This window comes from Filobasidium floriforme (genome assembly GCF_021052385.1).
Source record: "Filobasidium floriforme strain CBS 6241 chromosome Unknown HD553scaffold_2, whole genome shotgun sequence".
Classification (NCBI taxonomy): domain Eukaryota; kingdom Fungi; phylum Basidiomycota; class Tremellomycetes; order Filobasidiales; family Filobasidiaceae; genus Filobasidium; species Filobasidium floriforme.
In genome coordinates, this window is record NW_025763623.1 from 478,831 (window position 1) to 502,975 (window position 24,145).

Sequence of the window (24,145 nt, forward strand, 5' to 3'; positions counted from 1 at the left end):
CAGCGATCAGCGAGTACAAGAATCGCAACCTCTTTCAAAGTCCCCCATCATGCATTGAACCAGACACAACTTTACTCCGCACTCTGACTCACTCGGTCAAATCGAATCGCCAAACTGCAAATTGTAAGCATTCTATCGTCTTGTCTCCGTCCCACCCCTTCTCTTCGTCTTGAGTCGAGAAGAAAGAAACGACGCAACGACAACGACCTCTGGGGGCGCCTTTGAGCGAAATGATGAACAAACATAGATGACGAGACTCAACGTCTCCCTGCGCCCTCATTTCGAGCGGACAGGGGACCTGCAGATACCCTTCAATTAGTTTGGCGATTAATATATTCTGATCTCACTGGTCGTACGATCGATGCGTCGTTATTGAGCGAGAAGAGGAAGGAGGAGGTCAAAGCCGTTTCGATAGCACCGAGACTGACCTGATATACTGCCTCCTCCACTTCATATTAGATCATCATGCCTGATCCACCATCGCCTTCGTCCTCCACCTCGTCTTTCCTGCCCACCACCACCCTCCTTGCCATCCCCGACGGGCCCATCGCCTCGTCCTCGAAAGACGCCCGGTCCCATACGACGAGCATCCTCGGTGGCTACCCTACCTTTCCCTCCTTGCCCGCCTCTTCGTCTTCTTCCTCGCATAATGTCCGACCGGAGGACATCAAGTGCGGGCAGTGTGGGAATTCGATCCCGCTCTTGACCCAGGTCTATTGTCCACCTGAAGGCGGGGAGAATGACCGGAACGTTTACGTTTTCGCCTGTCCTCGAGGCGCCTGTCAGAGGAAGCCAAATAGGTATGTCCATGTTCCCTCCCTTTTCTTGCTCGGATACCCCACCTATCCATATAGAGCGTATATACGACGAGAGCTCAAGAAGAGAGACGACATTACATGTCGAGAGCGGTGTATACCGTTTGAGCTCCAGCTCGTCTATTATAGCCATCGTCGCCGTTGTACCTCGTCTTCTGTATATCATGCATATTTTATCGGAAAGAACATGCGCTTATTCGCGGTCATTCTTTCTCTGCATCTCGCTTGCTCGTCTGCTCGTCCCGTACATGTTCTGCCGTTCAATTCTCTCGTACCGTCGTTACCGTCACTCCAGCGTCCGAGCCTACCGAGCCTCGGTCCGTAACGAGGTCTACGCAGCCGACGCTGCCGAACAAAAGGCCAAGCGGGAAGCTGAAGAGGCCGAAAGACGGGTGAAGGAAAAGATCAACCCGTTCAGTATGGGATCGTCTGCTGGGATTGGAGGTGGACTCGGGTCGACACTCTTTGGCGGTAATGCGGATGGCATGCCGAGTTTCAATCCGTTCTCCAGCGTTGCGGCTGTCGAGGCGCCCACCGAGGCCTTTTCGGGGTTGAAGTTGGGTTCGGAAGGGGATCAGAAGAAGGAGAAGAAAGAGGAAAAGCCGACGGCACCGCTATCGACCCCGCCCTCGGGCCCATCGACACCTCCTCAAACCTTGGCTCCTCCTTTCCCTGCCTACTTGCCGGCTCAGTACTTGACGACCTTTGACGAATACCTTCCTGCGGACCCGAACGCTCTAGCTGGGGATACGGCCGGGCGGGTGAAACAGTTGAGCGCGGGAGAGGCAGAGGAGAAGGAGAGGGAGTTGCAACAACAAAGCGGCGCAGGTCCGGGCGGCAAGAAGGGCGCTGCAGGAGGGGAACAGTGGGAAAAGGTACTGCCCAAGGGAGTGGACGAGGTGTTCGAGAGGTTCTTGGAACGCTTGAACAGGGCGGAAGACGGGAGCGGCCAGGTGTTGAGGTACGACCTCGGCGCGGTGCCTCTGCCTTATTCGTCCAACTCGGACCTATTCAAGAGGTTGTTCAAGCGGGACGCTGGCGAGGACGGGGTGGACGAGGACGATCTCGAGCCCGACGTCAACGTCTTTGGCAAAAAGTATGACCCGACCGGGGTTGTCCCCAACTGCCCTCGGTGTGGTGGGGAGAGGACGTTTGAGATGCAGCTCGTTCCCGGCCTCATCGCCGAATTGAAGACGGAACACTTGAGCTTGACGGGCGACAAGAAGCGACGCGGTGGGAACAAGAAGAAGAAGCAACAGACCGAGGGAGAGAGGCGACGAGAGTTGGCCGTACTTTTGGGTCGTGCGAGCGCCAATGACCTTCCCAAACCCGCCGACGACGGCGAAGACGAAAGGACGCCAGTGGAACGGGAAGAGGACCGATTGAGGGGAGAGACGGGAATGGAATGGGGGACGATTATGGTCTTTGGTTGCGAGCGCGATTGCGTCGGCTTCGGCGAAGAGTGGGTCGGCGTCGAGTGGGAGGAGATGCAGTGAGAAGGTGCTGGCCTGTTCGTTCCTTCGTTTGAGCGTTGTAGGCAGCTATAGGATGTTGCGATTTTACGTTTCACAGTTGTTTCTCCCGAGCCCTGCCTGCCGCCCTGCACCCTGGTTGTTTACTTTGTGATGATATTCGAGCGGTTGATGATCGGATCGATCCTCGTCGACGATCGTGCCAATCCAGTCTGAATCAGAGAGACAAACCACCAGAACTTCTTTGGCCAAAGTCCCCTATCTTTGTATCCAGGAGACCGGATGGATATGCTTACATCTTGGCTCACTCGACGACGAGTCAACCCGATCACTCTTACCTCGCCCATCGTCCGTCGTCAACTGGCTCAAAAGGTCCAGACCATCCTCGAACCCAACGGACGTGAAGGGGCCAAGTACAGGACGTCGATCCCGATCAAGGGATACGACTCGGTCGCTTATCCCTTCATCAACCGGTTATCGTTGAGCATCCTTTCGACCCGACCCTTGCCTCAGAAGTTTTTGAACTTGAGATACTCTCTGTTCCCTACCGACATCATGTGAGACGTGCACTTGGGTGTTCCTCATTGTTTGGACATCGACAGCTGCTGATGCAGTCTTCGATCTCTATACAGGCCAAAGGCGAGCAAAGCAGGTTACTATGCTGTGAGGAGCGGGTTTAGACCCGGTGTCTATACCTCCTGGCAAGTTGATCACGAATCGTGTTCGGTGCATCAGTCCCGGCTAATACGAGAGTACTATCTGCTCCAGGGATGAATGCGAAGCCCAAGTCAAGGGGTTCAAAGGGTGAGTGGGGTGCTATCTCCGTACACGAGGCTCGAGCACTTATCGTCCTGGAAATTGTTCCACCTCAGGGCCCAACACAAGAAGTTTCCCACTCATGCCCAAGCTTTGGAATACATCGGCCAAGGCATCTCATCAGAACCTGCACCCTATACCAAACCCATCCCTTCACCACCTATCGCGACCGCTCAACCTAGAACGAACCGGAAGATCTCCCCTGCACTATCTGCTGCTGAGTCCCTGGCAGTAAAAGAAGGCTATACGGTCTCTCCAGAAGGGTTCCTTGTAGTCTACTGTGATGGCAGTTCGTTAGGGAATGGGAAGCAGGGAGCGAAAGCCGGGTTGGGGGTCTTTTGGGGTATGGACGGGGAGGCCGAGAGGAAGTAAGTATAGGTGACATCGACCGTGTAACCGGGTCGACTGTTGATCAAGTTGAGCTGTTCTTGTATCTGAGTAGGAACTTGGCCGAGGCTCTACCAGGCGTCTTGCAGACGAACAACCGGGGGGAGTTGTTGGTGAGTCTCTCTTCATCAGCAACGAAGAAGAGCGGATGACCCGTTGACACCCAATCTCACAGGCCATTATCAGGGCCATCGAGGAACACCCTCATCCGGACCTTCCGCTGGAAATCCGGACAGACTCGCAATACTCGATCTCTTGTAAGCTGTGCAGTACATACTCCCACCTTCGAACCCGCCCTCTTCACTGTCACTGAGGCTCGCCCTTCGGATCACTAGGCATGACCCAGTACCTCCCCAAATGGCTACGGAACGATTTTGTCACATCGACAGGCGAACCCGTCAAGAATCGGGACCTGCTCATCCACCTCTTGGCGCTCATGAACCGAATGGGGACGACCCGGATCAGGTTGAAGCACGTCAAGGGGCATGCCGGGCACGAGGGTAACGAGATGGCCGATGTGAGTCGACCTGACGACTCCTTCAGTCGGACTTGGAGGACCGGCTTGCTGAACATGTGCTTTGGGAGCCTAGCGTCTGGCGAACATGGGCGCGGCGATGCCTCATCCGCCCGACAGAATCAACTGGTTGACATTGAAAGACGCCAACGAATCCGCTCATGAAGCGTGGAGGGAGAAGCACGGAAGTGCCTCTGCCGCTACCAAGAACGACAATGTGCAGACGACGGCAGTAGGCGACCTGTCCATCGAGATCGAGGTCAGTTTCGAGGTGACCATCTTGTCGGTTCAGTTCAACACTGAACATCTTCGCGCTGGTTTTGGGTGTTTGTCTTATTCAGGTCGACCCGGACTGGATGATGACCGAAGAGGAGATGAAGGAGTTGGACGAGACGCAAGCGTTCTGAGTTTAATGATGGAATACCCTTTGTCTCGCACGAAAGAGATTCCGATACAGGAAGACCGGGCTAGGCTGGGCTTGCGATGTTTGAACGATCCATTTGTACAAGGGTTTAAGGGGAGACTGTACGTGTTACAGGTAATGACACAGTGATGAGCGAGAAGCGTAGTGAAGGAGAATACGTGCCCGGGTCGCTTTCGTCGTGATTGCGGGTAGCGGGGAAGGTTCGTCAAGTTTGCCGATGCCGATACATTGGGAGGTCAACCGGTGCGCTGATTTCAGCGACTAGCGTTTGTATGTTGATTGGCCTGCGGCGGTCTTTGACCTATTGGGTTGGACAAGGTACCGGGTCTCGGATCAGCTCGGCGCAGGCGGCAGAGATCCGCAATGAAGCGAGGAACAACTTACAGGTTGTTCTCGTAAACGTGCAGCATCTCATTCTCCTTCTCCAGCTTGTCGTTGGTCTTTTCCGTACGGTCAATTTCGTCCATAATTTCTGCCAGGAGGTGAAAGGAATGTAGGGGTAATTCGTTAGAATCCAATGGCTCGGTAAAGAGATAGATGAAGGTTTAGCCTGACTAACCTTTTAGCCGTCTCTGAAGCCCGATAACATCCCTGATCACAATCAAGGAGATCAAAGCGATATCCCGTGAAAATCAAGCACGAGCATATGCGGATGGTACGGTTCTCAGTCTATACTCACTGAATCGCGGCCTCCTTCTTGAGCGTCTCTTGCAAGATCTCCTCGGTCGATTTCTCCTGGGGCACTTCCCACGGCGTCGCACCGGGGTCTTCCTCTTGCATTGGAGAGCTTGACTGAAGTCGAACGTAAGACTGTAGGCGAGGGAGTGGGTACAGAAATTGGTTGACGAAGTTGATGAGTGGTGATGGATGGATCATTTAGGTCAGATATCATCCTGCTTGAATCCCTAGCTAGGTCGTGAGCGCGACGCGTTTGGGGAATCGCCGATCGAGTTTCTGGCTAGAAACACATGGGCATCTAGCATCTAGCCATGTTTAGCTCTTAAAACACATCTACTTAGCCACTTACAGCCTCGACAATCAAAGCCGAGTGCGTATCTGTATCTGGATCCGTCTCCTACGACGCCGCCATCGAACTCAACGACGACGGACCGCAACGACCTCGAAACCTACCGTCAGAACCAATCCCTTTCTCAGCCATGGACGTCGACAGCCCGCCTTCCACTTCGAACCCGTTGCCCAACGAGTCGAATCTTCCTGATGCCGAGAACCCTTCGCTTCCTGCTCAAGCCGAGGGAGATGAATTGCCTGTCGATGATACCGGTGACGTCGACATGGACGGAGAAACGCCCAGCAAGACAACGCTCGGTGTGAAACAGATCTCGAACGGCAAGAATGGGCAGGGAATCGCTAGCGGTCGAGCTGGGACGTCAGCGGACAAGGAAGGGTTCGGAAATATGGCCTCGTTTTTCCAGCCGAGAAAGGCCAACGGGTCTGCAGCCAAGGGGAAGGCGAAAGAGGTGGATGATGCGGTATACGAGGATGAGATTGAAAAGCGGGGTGGACTACCTTGGTGCGCACGTGGACGACCCTCGTCTTACAAAGACGGAGTCGAACTTGCTAACCGTTGCTGCGTATTCTTTTCTTTCCCAATCTGTCTTCAGGGTCGAGAAATACCGGCCAGACACGCTTGACGATGTAGTCTCGCATAAAGACATTACCGGGACAAGTGAGTCGAGTTCGAGAAAACTACAAGTCCAGCTATACCGACCGATAGCTGATTTTCTCTCCCATGGTGCCGTAGTCGAGAACTTTATCAAGAAGGGCCGGCTTCCGCACCTGCTCTTCTACGGCCCACCAGGTACGTTAGCACAACGAATCCACCTCGAAACTCCATCAAGCTCCTGTCCTTAACCCGCTGCACTTCGCTTTCTGCTACACCTTCCATGCGTGACCCTTGGTATAACAGGAACCGGAAAGACCTCGACCATTCTAGCCATCGCCAAGCTCATCTATGGTCCTACCGCCTGGCGATCACACGTTCTCGAGCTGAACGCTTCAGACGATCGAGGGATCGAAGTCGTGAGGGAGCAGATCAAGGGGTTTGCCATGACGAGGGTGTTGTTCTCGTGAGTTCCGTCATCATCAGCCTGTCTGTATCAGGTTTTAATAGGTTCGGATTTCGGTTGCGGCTTCGAGCAGGAAGGGGTTCAAGTTGATCATCTTGGACGAGGCGGATATGATGACGCAAGCTGCACAGGGTGCATTGAGACGAGGCGAGTCTTCGCTCCAGAAATAGCTTTAGCTTCTGGATATCATAAGGCTGACGTGTGAATCTTTGCGTTACAGTGATTGAGCAATACACCAAGAACGTCCGATTCTGCATCCTCTGCAACTATGTCAACAAGATTACGCCTGCCATACAATCGAGGTGTACAAAGTTCAGGTTCAGCCCGTTGCCAGAAAAGGAGGTCGAGAAAAAGGTCAACCAGGTGGTCGAGCGAGAAGGGTGAGAGGAGCCCGCTTCTTCCCGCCTGACATTGTCAGAGAAAGCTGATTGTTGTAAATGGTCGGCGTGGCATGATCAGGGTCAAGCTGACGGACGACGGGAAACAAGCCCTCCTCAAGCTCTCCAAAGGTGACATGCGAAGAGCGCTCAACGTCCTCCAGGCTTGCCACGCGGCGTACGACGAGGTCGACGAGACGGCCGTCTACAATTGTACGGGGAACCCTCACCCTAAGGACGTGGAGAGCGTGGTGCAGAGCATGTTGAGAGACGAGTTTGGGACATCTTACGAATGTGAGCAGCTGTGTGACGAGTGTCGAGGATGGGCGGGAGGGCATCAACTGACTTTTCGTGCGCTTGCTAGATATTACGAAATTAAAGACGGACAGGGGATTGGCGCTGCAGGATCTGATCGCGGGGACCTATGAGGTTTTGGAGACGATCGAGCTGCCCACACAGAGTCGTGTCTATCTGCTGGATGCCCTGGCGACGTGCGAGTGAGTGCAGCTAGGCCGACGGTGCGCTTAAACTCGGAGTGCTGACCATTCGCGACGTGTTCAGACATCGCCTCTCGGTGGGCGGATCGGAAAAGGTCCAGCTTACCAGCTTGTTGGGCGCGTTCAAGATAGCAGTCGAGTTGAGCCAAAAGAAGGCGTAGGAGCGGGGATCCAGGCGATCGGATGTACCGACCCGACGAGTAATGATTTTATGCTATTACGAATACCTGCTGGCTAAGGAGACCTCGAGGACGTCGTGTTGGGACCAAGCAGAATGCGCTGCCGACGCGTGTAAACCCCTTTTTACGTACTCACGACATGGCGACGAGTGTCGGACCGTCGGCTCAGTGCTGCAGTTTTGCGATAACAGGCCTCGCTAGCGAAGCCCAGGGTCGGAAAAGAGACTGGGGTTTTGAGCTACGATGATCCGGGCCTACGCGGCAAATCGGGAGAGATTCGAAGGACATCCGTGTATCTTGCTTAGCTTAAGAAGGGAGAACGATACGTTGTTCAATACAATACGCAAGTAGGGCACAGCCCAGAAATGGCTTTCCCTTTAGTTTCGACTAGGTTATAAAGTTGCAGAAAAAGCCGGTTAGCTCAGCTGATTGGAGCACTCATCGAATATTATTGATGACTTGGTGACCGCTAGTTGATTAACATAAAAACACGTATAGGGCAAAAAGAATCTGTGACCAATTTGAGGATCGAACTCAAGACCTTTCGTTCATCTAATTGAGTATTAGACGAATGCTCTAACCAGCTGAGCTAATCGGCCAGTTGTGATGGTAAATTTGAGACAAAAAAAATTAGGCTTACTTACAGAACCTAACATGTGGACAATCACCGTTCCGGTTGTTTGACAATCCCTTGATCGAGCTTACTCATTGCTCATTGAATGTTTTGCAGTCTAAGGCCCGACATCCCGGTCACAGCACATAGACGTCTCCATATACCCACAAGCGTAATTTTCCCGCTCAAGCAGAAATGACACGCGCCAAACTACGGGGCAACAGCTACTAAGCGCGATCCATATTGAAGTCACCATATTGAAGTCCAGTTCAGTTTCTCAGTGTGGCTAGAAGGTCAAAAGCAACTCACTTGTACGAAGGTGATTTGCCTTTTGCTGCGCACGACGATCGATCGCGGGTTTGAGAGGTATGGAGAAGACTTCCTCCGCACGCCATATCAGATATCTGTCGCAGAACGCTCAGGGCGCAAGGTACGCCGGACCATTCAGCAACTCGGCCTGCTCTCCGTCAGGTTTCGTCACAACTCGAGTGGACAATCCTCTATGTGCGATATAGATTGAGATTCCTGTCGTATTGAGCAATATAGAGCTAGATGACACAATCGCCCAGTACTGGAACTCTGCCGTATGCATTCCCACTGGGGGTCGGGAGGGCTCAAACGTTGTGCGCGGCGGCGGGCTGCCTTGCTCCAGAGCCCGATTGACGATGTTATCTGACTCCGTGGTATACGCACGTCAAGAATTATGTAGCATCCCGGTACGAGTGTCACCATCATCTTTATGTCATGCTATCTAATGCCGCCGAGTAATACAAGAATTTCTACTTCACGCTGTTTCGTGTTTGAAACGAAACCCCCACGGAGTCGAAAAGAGAGATAAGAAAAGGCGAAAAATGCTCGACATTGCGAGTGTTCATGGGGAACAAGCTGAAAAAACGCATCTATATTGTTGATTTTCGTGTAAAGGACCGGCAGGGGCGTCGCTGTGTATAAGGGATATGAGGGGTGTTGTTGCGGTCGAAAGTTCGTTATCCACGCGGGTCCACTTCCATGGCGCCGCTCTCTCCCGGTGTCGGGGTTCCGGCTCGACTCAGACTCGGCAAGACTCCTTGTCCCTGGTTCTGACCCTTGCCCAGGGGTGGTAGCTTGTTTTGGTTCTTGCCCAATTCATCCGGCGACGTCCAACCTGGAACATACCTCGGCTGGCGGGGTGGGGAGAATGGCCTCGCCTCAGCCGTCGTCGGAGAACGATCGTGAATGGGGGTCATGCCAAACGCCGCTCGCACACCCCGAGACAGGTTTCGCATGTCGGTGCCTTGTCCGGTCGAAGCAGAAGGAGGCGCGGTCGAAGTACCGGGACTGGCAGCCCTCGATTGCGCCGGACTGTTGTGAGATGACGCCGGGACCGATTTCGATGTAAAGTGGTTGCCGAACGACGTGTTGGGAGGCGGCAAGATTCGGTCCGAAGCCACGGCAGGAGTGTTCAAGATGTCCTCCACCGAGTTCTTCGATGATCCCCCTGACTGGGGCTGGTTCCAACCCGGATGCGACTGCGAGCTGATCTGCGAGCTCGAATGCGTTCGAGCCAGCCTGGGTGGAGGGCTGGCTCTGTTACTGACCGACCCTCGAGGATAACTGTGCCCAGACATGCTGGCAGGAGTCGCGATCGTGTGATGGTGTCCATGGCCGTACGGATGCACCTTGTACTTGGCATCCCTTGCCATGTGGCTCGTGTGCCCACCGTGCTTCCCGCTTCCGGCCAGGTGCCCCTCGTGATGATGTTCAGGGCTGTTGGCTCGACTCGGCCCGCGAGAATGACTCGGCGTTCCGCTCAACGAGGTGGGAGCCGTGAATCCCCCAAGGTGCAGATGAGGCGCATGAGGACCATGACGATGCGAGTGACCGCTACCATGCGATCCGTGATCCATCATTTGCGGATGATGACCCATGCCGGGCGGGAATAACGACATGCTCTTCATCGATCCAAGGACGGGGCTAGTCAAGGGAGTAAAATCGAATCCTTGCCCGACCGGCCGGGCTGGGTCGTCAAAGTCGTCTTCGGACGACGCCGAGGTAGGCGACGCCGCGGCCGAGTTGGGATTCGAGTGGAAGGTGTGCCCTTGCCGATGCGAATTGGCACCAGGTTGGCGAGACATCTGTTGAGGAGCCGACTGGTTCATCATGTACGACCCGCTCGGTCGCTTGAACGAGCTAGGTGCCGAGGATGAGCCTCCAGGTTGAGAATACCCATGGGCGTTGCTCTGAGACTTGAGCTGTGCCAACAGCTTTTGTTGATTCTGCCTCTGTTGAGCTTGGTTGGCAGCGAGGCGTTGGAGGTGTTGCTGGATGATCTGTTGCTGATGCATCATGCCGCCAAGAGCTGCGTTCCCGTTGTTCCCGCTATTACCCGCCATACCCGCTCCAAGCGAAGCAAGGTCTTCATGAGAACCGGCGAGGCTCCTGGTCTGAGGCGTGTTGGAGCTGGACGAGTGGTTGCTTTCGCCTGGCCCCGAGCCCAGAGGAGCACTCGTCGGTACCGAACTCGAAAAGTTGGCCGATACCGGGTTGCTCAGCGTCAAACAATTCGGACAAGCCTGGGTCTGTTTGGCCAGCTTGAGCCTCTTACGGTAGCTCTTGTGGCACTCGTCGTGATGACATGTCGGTGGCAAGAGGTAGGTCGGATCCGCGAGCGTACCCGCGGGAACCGCGCCGTGGAGATGGTTGGCAGGCTGAGCGGCCGAGACGGGGTAGATCATGTTGGGTTGACCGAAACCGCCTTGAGAAGAGGCGCTCGGACCGTTGGCGTGGAGTCCTGCCTGATAGGCAGCCGCGATCTGTTGAGGCAAACTTCCACCACCTCGCTCGTTGGACATGCTCGAGTACGGGTTAGGAGTCCCGCTAGGCGAACCGTTCCCACTTCCCGATCCGGGTTGGCCGTTCCCGAGCTTGTTGCTGTTGTTGTTGCTATTGTTGTTCCCGCCAGACCGATTGATCGTCATTCCGGACGCAGCCCCACTCATCATCTGCCTATGACGCATCTCAAACTCGGCCCTCCTCAACGCCTCTCCTCGCTCCATCTCGTACAGTTGGTCCGTAGCGGCAGCGGCGAGCGCGTTCATCTCGTTGCCCGGGCCGTTCTGGTTCTGAACGGCGGCGAGTTCAGGGTCGATGGCAAAGTTCATCGCGTGCACGTTGCCTGGGTAGCTATCGCGATGGCCTTGACCCATAGAGTAGTGCGCGCCAAACAAGTTCGAGTCGTTAGGGTAGTTGAGACCGTTCGAACCGGCTCCCATCGGATCGTCCATCATGTGCTGAACAGAACAAGTCCAAACCAAAATGTGGCGTTAGCTGGCGCCTCTTGCCGTGCTGGCGCTGATGATCGATGAACTCAGGCAAACTCACGTCTCCCCCATGTAACGACCCAGCAGGCGTCACATGCCCACTCCCAGGTCCCGAATGATGTCCGCCCTTCCTCTTGCTCCTCCCGCTCCCATGTTGACCCTGATCCATCGACTGACCCGCCATCGAGTTCCCGCCCATTCCGTCTCCTGCCATCGGTCCGGCACCACCACCACCACCGCCACCGTTGTTGTTGTTATTATTGTTACCTACACCGGCATTGTTGGCAGCGTTGATCGAAGCGGCCGTAGCGTTAGGCAGATGGATCCTTGCGTGCCTCGTCAACTCGTCCGACCTCGAGAACCTCTTGTCGCACCCAGGATGTGTACATGCATGAGGTTTCTCGCCCGTATGTGTACGGATATGTCGGGTCTGCCGATTGTACACGAGAAGACAAACATGGTTAGATCCACTTTCGATCCTCGTCTGAAGGTTCCTGCTCCCCAAGCTCAAAACTGACCTGATGTTCCAACCGGTAAAACGCACGGTCGCACAGCGGGCACTTGTAAGGCCGTGGAATCTTGCTCTTGTCCATGGCCAAAGCCGCTTCGGTCAAGGCCTTGACGGCAGGATCATTCGGGTCTAGCCTGCCCGTGACGGGGTCCGCAGCGGGGATAAGACCCGAATACGTCTTGCCGCCAGCAGATGCCGGCGAGTTGTTGTTGCTGTTGGACGGTCCTGCTCGTGCAGGGGTGGACGTCCCCGAATTCACGCCGCTGTCAAGATCGGCTTGATCCGGTACGTCCCTCGTTCCCGGGTTCCCAGCGTCGAAATTGGGCATCCTGGATCCTCCTTCCGAAGCACTACCCTGCTGCATCTGCTGTTGCTGTTGCTGCTGTTGTTGCTGCTGTTGCATATGCTGCTGATGTTCCCTGAAACCCTCCTCCTTGGCAGCCGCCGCTTCAGCCACGGCCCTGACGACCGGGTCGTTCATATCCACGACATTACCCGCCGCCTTGATCCGCTCCAGGACGCTCTGCCCGCTAGCCGACGTCTCGACGCCCTGCATGTTCATGAGCATGGTAGAATCGATCGAGTTGATGTTCCCGCCGACGGCGGCGAGCGCGGCTGCTGTCGCGATCGCTCGCTGTTGCGAGTTGGGCTCAGGCATGTCGAGAGGCAGTCTCCTTTTCTTTTCGCAGGCGGTGACAGAGGATGGGCTGTTCAGCCAGAGACTAGATCGAGGGAATCAAACGAAGTCCGTGCGTCCTCTCCGGTCGACCTGATCGAGACTTTGTCCTCTCTTTACAGGCCTGTCCTACCAACGATCGTACTGCAGTATTCTTCAAGCGGTAACAAGATCGTCGAAGACCAAAGAACGTCCTCTCCACTCGTCTCTTATCGCTCGACGTTTCCTCGGTTCCCCTTTCCCCCTTGTCGTCCGCGGTCGAAACAATTTCAACCTTTGGGAGCAATCCGAAGAAACGTTTGTGCGAGAGCGATGTTCGCGGCAGAGCAATCCTTTCCGTATCCTTTCGAAAGGGAGTTTACGAAAAAGCAATAGCTGTTCGTCGACCGACTGCGGGGTCGTCGTAGATCTGCTGTGTCTAATCGGCGGAGAACCTGGCAAGAGTGGTCTTGGTTTCGATCGGATTCCGCGACGAGGTGGTCGAGTAGCTAACAGGGAATCCTCCGATACGTAGCTAGGAGCTAGGAGAAGAAGGTGGTCCTGGTTGAAGATGTCGATGTCAAGAGATCAAGAGAGATATGGCAAGAGTTGTGTGCGAGAGTGTTGATCGAGGAGAGGGGGGGGGAGGAGGAGTGTGGGGAATGGAAGGATGATGGATCTTGTTGGGATTTTTTGTCCGAAAAAGAGGAGGAAACGGCGCGCGCGAGAGTCCGGGGCAAGGGAGAACGTGATCAGACCGTCGGATGACGAAAGAAGAACGGGGCAAGAGGCAAGAGGTATTGCCTTTTGATTCAAGAGGGGCAAATGGTGATGTTACCTCGCACAGTGACATACACGATCTACCTAGCTATCCATGACTCTACACCGCTCAACATCTCTTGACCATCGCCCGTATCGCCTTCCCAAGGTCGCCGTTCCCGTTCAAATCGCTCTCTCGTTTGCGAGCGAGGCGCTCCGCATCTCGCGCGCCAGGAGCGCAAGACTAGGGGACAAGGGGACACGTTCACCTGTTTACGAGCTAGCTATTGCCGCAAACGCTTAGGTCCATCGTCAAAAGGGGGGGGGGGGGGGGTCCCAGAGAGGGGCTATAAACAGAGAAAGTCGTCATACTCGGTTTCTCCCGTCGTCGTTGTGACGGGTACGGTGTCGATCGATGAAATACCGCTTTCTAGCGATTCTCGTATTGTTTTCCCATATTTTCTCAGACCGCCGTTCTTTCGGACGTCAGACGGAGCCCCGATGGAGGCACGTTCCGCGAGGTTCGTTCTGATGTTCGTTCTGATGCAGCTACGGTTGCCGGTTGTTCTTCGCTAGGATCGCTTGCAAACAGCAAGCAGCTAGAGATAACGAAACTGCAATCGCACGCTCGACCCGCGACCCAATCAGTCGTGTACCGCATGCTACAAGCTGCACCCACCGAGCAGCAATCGCAACGAGCAGCAAATAGCAATCCCTACCGTCCGTCTCTTTTTGTTTGCAGCGCCGGTACTGTATCTGATTACCAATCTCTTATCGCCCATCCCCTCGATCACCCTTCGAATATTCCTGGTGACCCCGCTCTTCCACCCCTCCCCCCTTGCAACTTCTCTGGATCATCGTTTAAAATTTTCTTCGAATCAGCTGACCTGACGATCCGCACTCCCACGTCACTTTCACCACCCTTCCTCGACATGGCCGCAGCGGCAATGGTCCCCACAAAGAACAGTACACCCCCCACCTCCATCCTCCCACTCTGTCCCCGACGGTTGATTGGATCCGTGTCAGGTCGGGATCAGACCGGCTTGCGAAGCGGTGCCGTGCGAAGCTGGTCGGGAAGTCGGGCGGAGTCTGTTGTAGCGTTTCGGGTGTTTCTAGCGAAAACGCGAGAACGCTCTGGCGCGAATCCTTTTTCTAGCGTTTTGGTTGTAAAACGGTAGAGCGGGGTCAAGACGGTGCACGTTTCATCGATACAGCTCTCGCCTTCGATTCATCCTTGTCCTATAGTCTGGCGCAACGAGCACCCATCTGCATAGGGGACGGGATGTGCAACGGGACTAGGTCATATGCAGAAATGGTAGGAGGAAGAGCTCTGTGTACCTTTGCGGTCGTTCAAGAACCAACAGCGCTTTCTTACTTAAGTCCTGTAGGACATCAAGAACGAATCCGGGAAAATGACTCCTGGTTCGATTCCGGACCTTTGGCCTCGAGGAGAGGGGGGTGCGAGCCATGCCTATTGATACACCCAACTCACCCTCAGAACTCATGATCAGCCTGAAACCTTTCCATCATGAACATCTATCTACTTTGATATGATCGCCCTCAAATCAAGCGGTGATTGCGCTTCACGACGTTCATGGCCAACTTGCAACCACCTACTATGGGACTGCAAAGGTTTCGATTGAGATTGGCGATGGTCACACCGGAGGCAGCACATCTCGCGACGCTTGCTGCAGGCAGTAGAATATGGTGACGTATGATACTCACGGATACGTCGATGTTGAATAAGATCTGAGCGACCGGATTCAGCTCATACCGCGGTTTGTAGGAAGCGAGGCTTATTGCCATCAAGCTTGCCGACGGAAGGAGACTTCGCCCAGCTACTTACTCAGGTTATTCCAAGAACATAGAGCAGATTATCCGCTATAGAGGAAGTGGCTTAGCACGGTTGTCGAATTTGGATCAATCAATTGAGATCTTATGGCTCTCCGGTTCTCCGGCTTTCCAACAGTGCAAGAGAATATCCAACAACTTCGCCACCTTGAACTACGATCCACAGGTTGCCGGATCTGATGGGATATGGACCTATCACCAGCTGGAAACCAGGCATGTCGAAATTCACTCGATCGCTCGACGTTTCGTCTGATCCATCCTCCAACCTGAATCTTGTCTGGTTTCGAATAGTTTCCTTCCCATGGCGAGAGCCGATGAAAGGCACTCATGTTGCAGCAAGTACTAGATCACCATGTGTGAAAGGTTCAGGACTACCTTCAAGCAACGGCAGGAGTCGACAAGACAGCACAGACAGCCCAGATCATAGAATCCGTCAAATCGGAAGGTCATCGCACTCATTATACAACACATCGGAGGTTTCCGTGGTGTCCAACATGGAAATATATCGATGTGTATGTTTTAATGTGGATAGTCAGTTTGCCTAGATCCGTGCACTCGCTCCCGGTCTGCGCCCTGACATACCATAGACGTATTCAGTGTATCGCTCTTCTTTTGGCACAGGTGAGAATAAGCATTATATCAAGGCACATTGCGCATTCACGACATCAGAGTTTTTTCTCTACCATCTTCGTCTCCATGCCTACTACAGACGGACGCAAATGGTCTTCTAGCATTGCCGTCTGACTGACGGAGGGTCTTTCTACTGCGAAATATATGTACTCGAGCCGAACACCTCGATGCACGATACCATCCTCGAACCATGTGCGCGTTATCTTATAAATCGAGAGACCAGTAGCAAAGGGTATGAAGAGTCTTCCCGCGTGACCATCTCTTCTAAGAAGCTCGACTTGCTCCACGGTGCAATGCGAGCAGTTCAAGCAGTGCCCAGTAACGGACCCTCAAGAATCGATGCCAGCCAATCCCGTTCTTCGAAGATCAGTCAGTTCAATGCGGTTCCCATATCACTTTCCAAATGCGAGGATCCCATATGACCCCATGCTCGCCAGACACGATCCTTCCAAGAGTTGGAGAACAAGCTGAGCCCGAGCTCGAGATAACTATCGGCGTACGGCTTTACATGACGTTTCGTCGGGTCTGATACGCGGAGCCTTTCTGGGGAAGGTGATCCCGTCGTGATCGACGGCCATCTTTCGGACCAGATCATCGAGCAGTAGCCGAGACACTACGGCTGTGAAATATGGCATTCTATGCCTGATCCTCATACTTCAATCTTGACTTTGCGTGCTTGCTTGAAGGTTCAAACAGCGGACAAAGGATGTTCCAGGTCGCCCGCCGTCCCCGCGCCGCACCCGGTGGATACCTCGGCGATGAGCTCGAAAGACCTCGGGCTCGCGCGTCGCGAGATCAATCAATCAATCCTGATCTCTGATCTCTGATCTCTGATCCTCTGATGAGATTGATGAACCCGCTGGCCGCTGGGCGTCGAAGGCCAGAAACCACCACAACGATCAAAGTCCAAACTCTGAAACTCGAACGAACTTGGCTTCATCCATCGATCCATCGCTTCATCAGCATCAGAACGGCCGGACCGGGACTGATCAGCTTTCCAGGCGGAAGGAGGAAGGAAAGATCAGAAGGTTCGCCGTGGTGATAGCTCGTCACGCACGATCACGCATCAGTCCTGCAAACATCGTCAGCCAGTTACGCAGGGAAACAAGAGGAGCCAGCAGGGTTTGAAGCTTGATCCGATCTCCCGGGTCATCACGACGCGATATCGCTCTACGGCGACCCAGGCGAGAAAGCCGCAGCTCTCTTGGCTAGAGACACTGTGTGCGTAGCTTAGAGCCAACAGATATATATCACGACAACGCCTGTCGAGATCGCCCGCCAACCTCAAGAGGATGTCCGCGATGACATATGCAGTCAATTTCCCGCCTGTTCCGAGGTATATCGTTGTGAAATCGTCGCTTGCCTAGGTGAGTTCCATAAGTTCCGGACCGGTGGGTGATCGATCCGCTGACCGGACAGTTTCTCTCACACCCGTCTCTTCTTTGTTCCATGTCGTCCTTCTCCCTTTCTCACCACTTCCCCCTTTGGCTGCAACACGACCATGCGCACGGATGATCGTCGTCGTTGTTGCAGAGCAGCAACCATGAGTTTGACGGCAACGAACGACGACGACCTGGACGACCAACGAGATCAGCGAGGACGATCCACCAGAAGAACGTCCATCATCAGTACCGACTCTACCGAAGACGACCGGCTTGGCGACAAGGAAGACGACTCAAAGGCATCACATCTTCATCAACAGAAGCCTCAGTACGACCAACGACACGTCGAATCGATTACCACCACCACCACCAGCAACCACCCATCCTCTATCGCCGACTTCCCCACAAGTCCCTCGAGCACCACCCTCGACTCGCACATCTCGGCAGGTGCACGTATAGAGCACGTCCGCTACGGGCACGGATCTGAAAAGGGATTCAGCATCGAGATCGAACAAGAACCTCTCTCTCCGTCAGACACCAACGACACGATCGATCGTTACTACCAGCAACGGCTCTATCGAGGTCCTTTGGGTAGACATCAGGCAGATCTCGGTGACGGCAACGATCTGAACGGACTCGTAACAGGGACGACGGCATCGATCGACAGTCCCAGTACGGCTCAGACGGACGGGTATCCACTCACCCCCTGGTCCGCCAAAGGTCACGAGGACGATCACTCCATCGTCTCGTCCGACTATTATCAGGCTAGCAATCGGTTGACCACGTTGCTGTACGATCTCAAGATGGACGATCTTGACGTCGAATATCATCAGCAACACCAACAGTATCAACAGCAACCAAGCCATCAGCAAGTACAGCGAGGTGTAGCCGACGACCGATTGAGGTATAGCGTCACGTCGTCGACCGGGACCGACAACTCCAACCCTGCCACCACACCCACTTCGGCCTCTCACGAGTTGTTCCATACGGCCGCCATCAAGATGCACACGAAAGACATCGAGGCGATGCAAAAGGCCGCGCAATCAGGGCTCGCTACCAACCCGCTGGCACCAAACGGATCGGCTCTGACAAGTTCTCTACCGGGCGGCTCGAACCAGGCTCGCGGACTGAGCTCATCGGCCTCCAAGGAAAACTTGCGAGCGCCTCTGTCCCTTTCCAACTCTCATTCGGGTGGTTCGCGACGAGGAAGAGACGTATCTCCCCCGAGAAAGAGCCCGTTGCACCAGGTGACTGGCTTCGAGGACGCTCAGAGGGAATGGCAAGAACGGTCAAATAACGATCGGGATCCGGCGACTGGGTTTCCTCTTCCTCCGAGTGCGGCCCATCCTACTTCGATGTACGCGCAGAGCCACGGTCAGTCGTTGGCGAGCTATCGATCACAAGGTGCCTTGCACCATCGGTACGAACAGGGTCAAGACGAGGAGACGTTGGGATCACCGCACGGGTCTAGTCCGGCCTCGCCTTTCAATCCGAGACCGGGCTTCACCTCGTATTCGCCTGGACAATCTGGTCGAGGATTGAGTGGACACGGTGGACGACAGCCGGGAATGGGATCGGGAGGTCGGGTACCGATCGGAGCCGCAGCTTATGAGCGCGTCAACAACCCGGGCTCGTCGAACCACTTGCAATCGCCGCCTGATAACAGTCATCTGGGTGGACCCCATTCGTACTCCCAACCCGAAATTCATGACATGGCCAGGGCCCACGGCGCTGAGGGCCAAGACGTCGAATCCGGGAGAGATCGTCGTAAACCTTATGGAGACGAAGGGCTGGGTCAACAGGGCAATCGTCCTACTCCCAACGGGATGAACAAGCCCGTTCTTCAACGAGCGTGGTCGGATGGACCTGAACAAGTCGGGAACAACCGGCGTGTAGAAGATCCCAGGGATCGGATGCAGGGTTTCAAAGAGGAAGATGAGCGGTACGATGCGCAGAACTCTGATTCGCGAGGGAGACGGGTCGAGAGCGATCGCGGTGACGTGCGGGGACATGCGAACAACCAAGCGGAGGACCTCGAAAGACCGTTTGCTACGGTAAGCTTGGCGTTTCTGCGAGTTGCGCCTCGTTCCTACCTGTGCTCACACAGCTGAACGATTCGCGATCGCTCTTCTAGGCTGCAGAACTGCCGCCAGATTATGTCATTGCGGTCATTGGCCAATCTCTGGTTGGCAAGACCACGATCATCCGCAAGGCGTTCCGATCTTGGGGTCTCGTGGAGCCTGCCACGCGAGAAGATGCGGACCCACGGAGCAAGGTGCAGCACTATACTGCCAATGTCGAGACCGGTCAACCTCCTCGTATGCGAGTCGTACAGATATTAGAGGTCGACCTGAGGCTCGTGCAATTAGGGTCACGCGAGGTCCGAGGCGTACTCAAGCACGAGTGGCCTCAAGGTACGCCTCGTGTCGACGGCGTGATGATTTGTTATGATGCCATGGAGAGTTCCTCTGTGGCGGGGTTGGCTGAGGCTATCCGTGAGTCCATGACGTGCCGTCGATATCGCGATTGGATCCGATCCTGATACGATGTATACGAGCTCCAGGCGATCTTTGCCCGGACCTACCAGCCATGGTTGTAGCTTGCAAATCGGACCCGGACGAAGACCTGGCCGTCCAACCGCTCGAAGGTAACGAGATAGGCGCTCCCTTCAATATCGGCTTGGTCGAGCTCTCGATCTACATGCCTCAGGGCAAGCATAAGATGAGGATGAGCTTTGGATGGCTGCTTAAAGCCATCTCCAAGGAACGTCGGGTTGCTCGGCCAATTCAGCCGCACTCTGAGCCTGCCAACGAGAATCGGGCCCGGTCGAACCCGGGTCTTCACGCCAACAACACTGACAGCGAGCAATCCCACGAGTGGCATCATTCGGTAGAACGAACGCCCTTGTCGGACGCACCTGCCGAATCAGATCTGGTCATCAGACGGACTCAGTCACAGGGCGCCGTTCGAATGATGCAGAATGGCTCGATATCGTCGCGCTTGCGAGAGCAGCCGCCGGAGAACACCCAAGGAGAGTCCGTGCAAGGAGAGACGCTTGTGAATGATCTGCCGCACAAAACTTTGCAGGTGCCACAATCAACTGCGGGAGAGACCGACCAGGCAGCATCCTCCGGCGCTCCGGTCATCCCTACAAGACGCGAGAAACCACCCCCGATCACGGTCGTTACTAATGGTCAGGTGGATCCTCAAAAACCTCCGTGAGTGGACGGCTGAAAACCCCGAGCGAAATGAAAACATCGCCCTAACAGAATCGGGCCACTCCAGTCATAGCCCCTCGAACCCCTCGAAATATGTCACATTCGACGAGCTAGCGGAGCAGTTGCTCCGTGCTATCATGACAGGCTCAGGTTAGTCGGCGGCTACATGGTCCTATTCGGAAGGGATAGCGGTCTCAATAGCATTTGTTTGCAGACAACGCGTTTGTGAATGCATTCTTCCTCACTTACCGAAGGTTCGTAGAACCGCCTGCAGTCATGGACAAGATCTACAAGCGATGGTCCGGGGTAGCCAAAGCGCAAGGTATGACTGCCTCCTCGAAGCAATGGAGTTACTCCAGGCAAGTCCATTAGTGACGTCGTACCCCAGCATAATCTTTGTGCTCATCACAAAGACATTCCGTAGATTACTGCTCGCTGTCGTTGAATGGGTCCGTGTTTACCCGGGTGACTTTGCGTTCGTTGATGCGAGAGAACAGTTGATCACGTTCTACCGGGAAGCCCTGAGTCACGCCTATCTGGGACACTTGTCGGCCGACCTTGCCGATTCGATCGGTAGACTCGAACACATCCGAGATCTAGACGAATCATGGAGTCTGGCCGCACGTCTCGCAAAGAAGAACTTGAGTGCCTCGGGTCAAGCCAGTGGCAACACCCCCAATAGTAGCGCTTCACCGTACTCGGGTTTGGATGACACGACCCTGGAGGCGTTGAATGCGCCCAAGAACGCCGATCCTATACGCGGACCACCCTTGGCACGAGCGCAATCCACATTGTCGACTTCGACTAAGGACTCCGCCTCTGCCTATGCAGTCATTTCGCCGAGTGATGCTTCGCAGATGGGCAGGCCGAGCGTTAGCAGCCCTCCGATCAGCTTTGGGAACGGTTTCGGCGGCTCCATGGGGAGCCAATCCATGAGCCGGACTGAGACTCGTGCTGGCAGGGGCTCATCGGAAGGTTCTCGCTCAGTTTCCGAAGTTGAATCGGAAGGGAGCAGACCTTTTCTGCGGTCCTTGACGCTGTTGGAAGGTCTCTCGGATCTCGCGGTCGCAGTCGAATTGAGCAAGGAGGAATGGCGCCTCTTTTCACAGATAAGGGTGGGTCTATCGGCGTGCGATCGTTCCTCGAGCAGGACGATACTGATGTCTGCGCTGACCTCAGCCTCGAGACTACTTGCGTCAAGTCATGGGAGGCGAGCGGCACTCGGCAATCGGACACTCTGTGGCTCATTTCAACGACATCTCGGCTTGGTAAGGACAGTTTTCACCTTCTTATGTTGCATTTGCACCAACCAGTCTGACCCTTTTCCTAACAGGGTGGTCACGCTCGTCCTGGGCCACTCGCGACCAAAATCTCGTGCCAAGGTGTACGAGCGACTATGTGCGATTTGCGTCCATCTACGTCGTTTGCACAACTATTCGACCTTGTGCGCAATCACCGCTGGACTCGACAACTTTGCGGTCCGTCGGCTGGCTGCAACGCGCCAGCTAGTAAGGCCAATGTACGAGACGGACCTGAGGACCTTTTTGGAGCTCGTCAATCCTCAGGCCAGTTACAGCGCGTATCGCGCGGCTCTCAAGCAAGACGGTATGATGGGCAACAAGGCGATCCCCTTCCTGTAAGTATTCGCCAGTATCCTCTCCCCCTTTGCGTCCGCTGACACTTGCGCCCTGGCTATCACGACGTCTAGTGGTGTGGTTACACAAGACTTGACCAAGGTCCATGCGGTCAACACGGTCGACAAGGACGAACAGGACGCTATCCACTGGAAGAAGTACGAGGTGATTGCCGATGCCCTTGGTCCGATCTCTCTATATCAATCAAGGCAGAATCCTTTTGCCACGCTGCCCGGGTCAAGTGCCGCCAGGCAGATGATCATCGACTGTCCTCGGTTAGACGAAGACGTGAGTTGCTCGAGAAATACGAACGCTTGCTGTCGCACTAACGAGTCGTTCCTCTTGGACTGCAGGCCATGTATGAGCGAAGCAAACACCTCGAACCCGACGCCAATCACCACAGCGGTTCCTTGCTGAGCAGCAACTTTGGCACACATTCTCAGCGGGGACTGGGAACAGGTACTCAGAAATTCCAGCCGCCCGGAGCATTCACTAACGGTGGCTTCGGGTTCTGATCACCATATTCAGGTGCATCCTGGTCGATCGGAGCCGTGCCAGCGACGCCCCCCACCGCTCATGTTCCGCAAGTCACCACGACCGCAAGGACTGATACGGCACGGGCGGCAAGCAGACCGATGCTTCAGACGGGATTCTTTCCCATATAAGTGACTCGAGAGAGCGAGCGTTCTTCGCGTCTTGTATTTTGTTCAGGTCTTTGAGTTTTACAGGTGAAAAAGGTGTACGGATCGCTCGGATTCATAGAAGCGACAAAGTTGCCAATGTACAATTAGTTGTGATGATTATACAAATCTTTATACCCTGCGATCTATATACCCTCAGAACCCATCACAATCACCGGGCTATGTCATGAGGATATCTCGATCCGAGTCCTTCATCCCACCCGCTCGATCCGGCAAGGCGTTCAACTTCATCCTCTCCACCATCGTGCCCGTCCGCTTCTTGACCTCTCCCTCCATTTCAGCCTTCAAGATCTTGCATCCCTCTACTCCGACCGCCAACATTTCCTCGAATCGATCGACGTGTATCCGGGTCTCGAGGGTGGCCAGTGTGACTTTGCCCGTCCCGGGGAGCGAAGCCACAACGAGGTAAGGAATGTCGGATTCCTCTGGTGAAGACAGGTCGAGGAGGGGTTGCGTGAGGTGAAGGCCGACGGAGAGCGAGGTGATGTAATCGGTCATGGCGACACCGGCATCGATAAGAGCCAAGGTCGTTGCGTTGATGGCGGTAGGAAGGATGCCTGTGAGAGACCGGTGCATCTGGCGTGAGTCACAGCAGCGACATCGTCTTGTCTGCCCTGCTACGTACCGCCGTCTGAGCCTAGAACCTGGACGTAGATGGAGATCTCGCTTCGTGGGTATAGATGGGACATGATGACCGGTTCGAATGTCTGCCTGATAGTCGCTCCGACCTCTGTCAGGCGTCTAGTAAGGGATCGTCATGGATCGATCAGCCGGCTAGTCAGATCGAGCAAACGGGGACCACTCACTTGTCACCTCGATTCCGTTGTCCTACCCCCGGTTGTGACCACCCAGCTACTCCGACTTCTACTACCAAGTTTGCCCGATCGTGGATCGCATTCGCCCGACTTCGAGGTTCTCTCGGTCCGAATACCGATACGGTCACCGTTGTAAGACCTTGCTGCATAGTAGCCGAGCCATCCGCGTGAGCTTGTGGTGAAAAGGTCATCGACACCGAGCGGAGTTCATATGGACGTCTTCCATCCACACGGAGTCCTGTGGAAGCGAGTGAACATGGTTGCGTGCTCATCAGTATCCTACCCATAGGTTTGGGCTGTCGTTGGCGTGATGTTCAGCCGTAGCTCACCTCCTTCGTTCAATATCTCTACTCTTGATGACGAGGCCATGTTCCACGGGTACAAGGTGCTGGGTCTATTCGATGGAGGTCTCTTGGTTGATACTGTTATGCTATCGACCGGGAATACCATCAATCGATAGCTAAATTTGTTTTGTCGATCGAGGTAAGCTACTCGGAAGTGACGCAAGA

General features: G+C 54.7%; 8 protein-coding genes and 1 non-coding gene across 9 annotated transcripts; 5 read left to right on the forward strand and 4 right to left on the reverse strand.

The window, feature by feature from the left end:
- The first annotated feature begins 32 nt into the window (after positions 1-32).
- HD553DRAFT_304172 (programmed cell death protein 2) lies at positions 33-2,427 on the forward strand. The gene is made up of 3 exons (XM_046178972.1): positions 33-123; positions 460-800; positions 1,111-2,427. Exons 2-3 carry the CDS (start codon positions 466-468, stop codon positions 2,309-2,311), a joined length of 1,536 nt encoding a protein of 511 aa, XP_046039570.1. The 5' UTR covers positions 33-123; positions 460-465; the 3' UTR covers positions 2,312-2,427.
- A 325-nt stretch (positions 2,428-2,752) lies between these two features.
- On the forward strand, positions 2,753-4,556 carry HD553DRAFT_95080 (putative ribonuclease H). The gene is made up of 9 exons (XM_046184624.1): positions 2,753-2,844; positions 2,920-2,950; positions 3,056-3,091; positions 3,160-3,471; positions 3,546-3,603; positions 3,666-3,747; positions 3,826-4,007; positions 4,081-4,263; positions 4,346-4,556. The coding sequence occupies exons 2-9, from the start codon at positions 2,946-2,948 to the stop codon at positions 4,409-4,411; spliced, it is 924 nt and encodes a 307-aa protein (XP_046039571.1). The 5' UTR covers positions 2,753-2,844; positions 2,920-2,945; the 3' UTR covers positions 4,412-4,556.
- A 252-nt stretch (positions 4,557-4,808) lies between these two features.
- On the reverse strand, positions 4,809-5,208 carry HD553DRAFT_338842 (uncharacterized protein; the record flags this gene model as incomplete). Its single annotated transcript, XM_046182382.1, has 3 exons — positions 4,809-4,900; positions 4,988-5,019; positions 5,108-5,208. 3 exons carry the CDS (start codon positions 5,206-5,208, stop codon positions 4,809-4,811), a joined length of 225 nt encoding a protein of 74 aa, XP_046039572.1.
- Positions 5,209-5,440: 232 nt separating this feature from the next.
- On the forward strand, positions 5,441-7,924 carry HD553DRAFT_347540 (P-loop containing nucleoside triphosphate hydrolase protein). Its single transcript, XM_046183307.1, has 9 exons — positions 5,441-5,959; positions 6,051-6,115; positions 6,191-6,247; positions 6,356-6,515; positions 6,589-6,662; positions 6,736-6,895; positions 6,975-7,186; positions 7,257-7,389; positions 7,454-7,924. The coding sequence occupies exons 1-9, from the start codon at positions 5,586-5,588 to the stop codon at positions 7,548-7,550; spliced, it is 1,332 nt and encodes a 443-aa protein (XP_046039573.1). The 5' UTR covers positions 5,441-5,585; the 3' UTR covers positions 7,551-7,924.
- Positions 7,925-8,081: 157 nt separating this feature from the next.
- On the reverse strand, positions 8,082-8,167 carry HD553DRAFT_t13. Its single transcript has one exon. It is a non-coding gene; the product is annotated as a tRNA-Ile (tRNA).
- Positions 8,168-9,167: 1,000 nt separating this feature from the next.
- On the reverse strand, positions 9,168-12,319 carry HD553DRAFT_267644 (putative DNA-binding protein cre-1; the record flags this gene model as incomplete). The annotated part of the gene is made up of 7 exons (XM_046177534.1): positions 9,168-10,044; positions 10,105-10,519; positions 10,556-10,951; positions 10,994-11,055; positions 11,146-11,425; positions 11,754-11,910; positions 11,999-12,319. The coding sequence occupies 7 exons, from the start codon at positions 12,317-12,319 to the stop codon at positions 9,168-9,170; spliced, it is 2,508 nt and encodes an 835-aa protein (XP_046039574.1).
- Positions 12,320-13,464: 1,145 nt separating this feature from the next.
- HD553DRAFT_333425 (uncharacterized protein) lies at positions 13,465-15,730 on the forward strand. The gene is made up of 5 exons (XM_046182104.1): positions 13,465-13,668; positions 13,873-13,926; positions 13,955-14,463; positions 15,192-15,469; positions 15,548-15,730. The coding sequence occupies exons 1-5, from the start codon at positions 13,521-13,523 to the stop codon at positions 15,600-15,602; spliced, it is 1,044 nt and encodes a 347-aa protein (XP_046039575.1). The 5' UTR covers positions 13,465-13,520; the 3' UTR covers positions 15,603-15,730.
- Positions 15,731-17,136: 1,406 nt separating this feature from the next.
- Positions 17,137-22,808, forward strand: HD553DRAFT_95138 (uncharacterized protein). Its single transcript, XM_046184625.1, has 11 exons — positions 17,137-17,253; positions 17,425-19,322; positions 19,403-19,763; positions 19,832-20,486; positions 20,554-20,636; positions 20,701-20,845; positions 20,911-21,601; positions 21,666-21,754; positions 21,820-22,122; positions 22,195-22,408; positions 22,474-22,808. The coding sequence occupies exons 2-11, from the start codon at positions 17,430-17,432 to the stop codon at positions 22,633-22,635; spliced, it is 4,596 nt and encodes a 1,531-aa protein (XP_046039576.1). The 5' UTR covers positions 17,137-17,253; positions 17,425-17,429; the 3' UTR covers positions 22,636-22,808.
- Positions 22,809-22,980: 172 nt separating this feature from the next.
- HD553DRAFT_267722 (ribosomal protein S5 domain 2-type protein) lies at positions 22,981-24,005 on the reverse strand (the record flags this gene model as incomplete). Its single annotated transcript, XM_046177538.1, has 4 exons — positions 22,981-23,378; positions 23,447-23,562; positions 23,628-23,874; positions 23,966-24,005. 4 exons carry the CDS (start codon positions 24,003-24,005, stop codon positions 22,981-22,983), a joined length of 801 nt encoding a protein of 266 aa, XP_046039577.1.
- Positions 24,006-24,145: the final 140 nt, after the last annotated feature.

What these genes read in the sequence shown, in the direction of transcription:
- HD553DRAFT_95080 (XM_046184624.1), top strand. An exon ending in CTCGCAATACTCGATCTCTT is followed by an intron (nt 3,748 to 3,825) that starts GTAAGCTGTGCA and finishes TCGGATCACTAG; the next exon opens with GCATGACCCAGTACCTCCCC. An exon ending in ACCTGTCCATCGAGATCGAG is followed by an intron (nt 4,264 to 4,345) that starts GTCAGTTTCGAG and finishes TGTCTTATTCAG; the next exon opens with GTCGACCCGGACTGGATGAT.
- HD553DRAFT_347540 (XM_046183307.1), top strand. Translation starts at nt 5,586, where the DNA reads ATGGACGTCGACAGCCCGCCTTCCACTTCGAACCCGTTGCCCAACGAG. An exon ending in GCTCTTCTACGGCCCACCAG is followed by an intron (nt 6,248 to 6,355) that starts GTACGTTAGCAC and finishes TTGGTATAACAG; the next exon opens with GAACCGGAAAGACCTCGACC. An exon ending in GTTTGGGACATCTTACGAAT is followed by an intron (nt 7,187 to 7,256) that starts GTGAGCAGCTGT and finishes TGCGCTTGCTAG; the next exon opens with ATATTACGAAATTAAAGACG.
- HD553DRAFT_95138 (XM_046184625.1), top strand. Translation starts at nt 17,430, where the DNA reads ATGAGTTTGACGGCAACGAACGACGACGACCTGGACGACCAACGAGAT. An exon ending in TCGAAAGACCGTTTGCTACG is followed by an intron (nt 19,323 to 19,402) that starts GTAAGCTTGGCG and finishes TCGCTCTTCTAG; the next exon opens with GCTGCAGAACTGCCGCCAGA. An exon ending in GTGGATCCTCAAAAACCTCC is followed by an intron (nt 20,487 to 20,553) that starts GTGAGTGGACGG and finishes GGGCCACTCCAG; the next exon opens with TCATAGCCCCTCGAACCCCT.
- HD553DRAFT_333425 (XM_046182104.1), top strand. Translation starts at nt 13,521, where the DNA reads ATGACTCTACACCGCTCAACATCTCTTGACCATCGCCCGTATCGCCTT. An exon ending in ACTAGGGGACAAGGGGACAC is followed by an intron (nt 13,669 to 13,872) that starts GTTCACCTGTTT and finishes ATATTTTCTCAG; the next exon opens with ACCGCCGTTCTTTCGGACGT. An exon ending in TATCACCAGCTGGAAACCAG is followed by an intron (nt 15,470 to 15,547) that starts GCATGTCGAAAT and finishes GGTTTCGAATAG; the next exon opens with TTTCCTTCCCATGGCGAGAG.
- HD553DRAFT_304172 (XM_046178972.1), top strand. Translation starts at nt 466, where the DNA reads ATGCCTGATCCACCATCGCCTTCGTCCTCCACCTCGTCTTTCCTGCCC. An exon ending in TGTCAGAGGAAGCCAAATAG is followed by an intron (nt 801 to 1,110) that starts GTATGTCCATGT and finishes CCGTCACTCCAG; the next exon opens with CGTCCGAGCCTACCGAGCCT.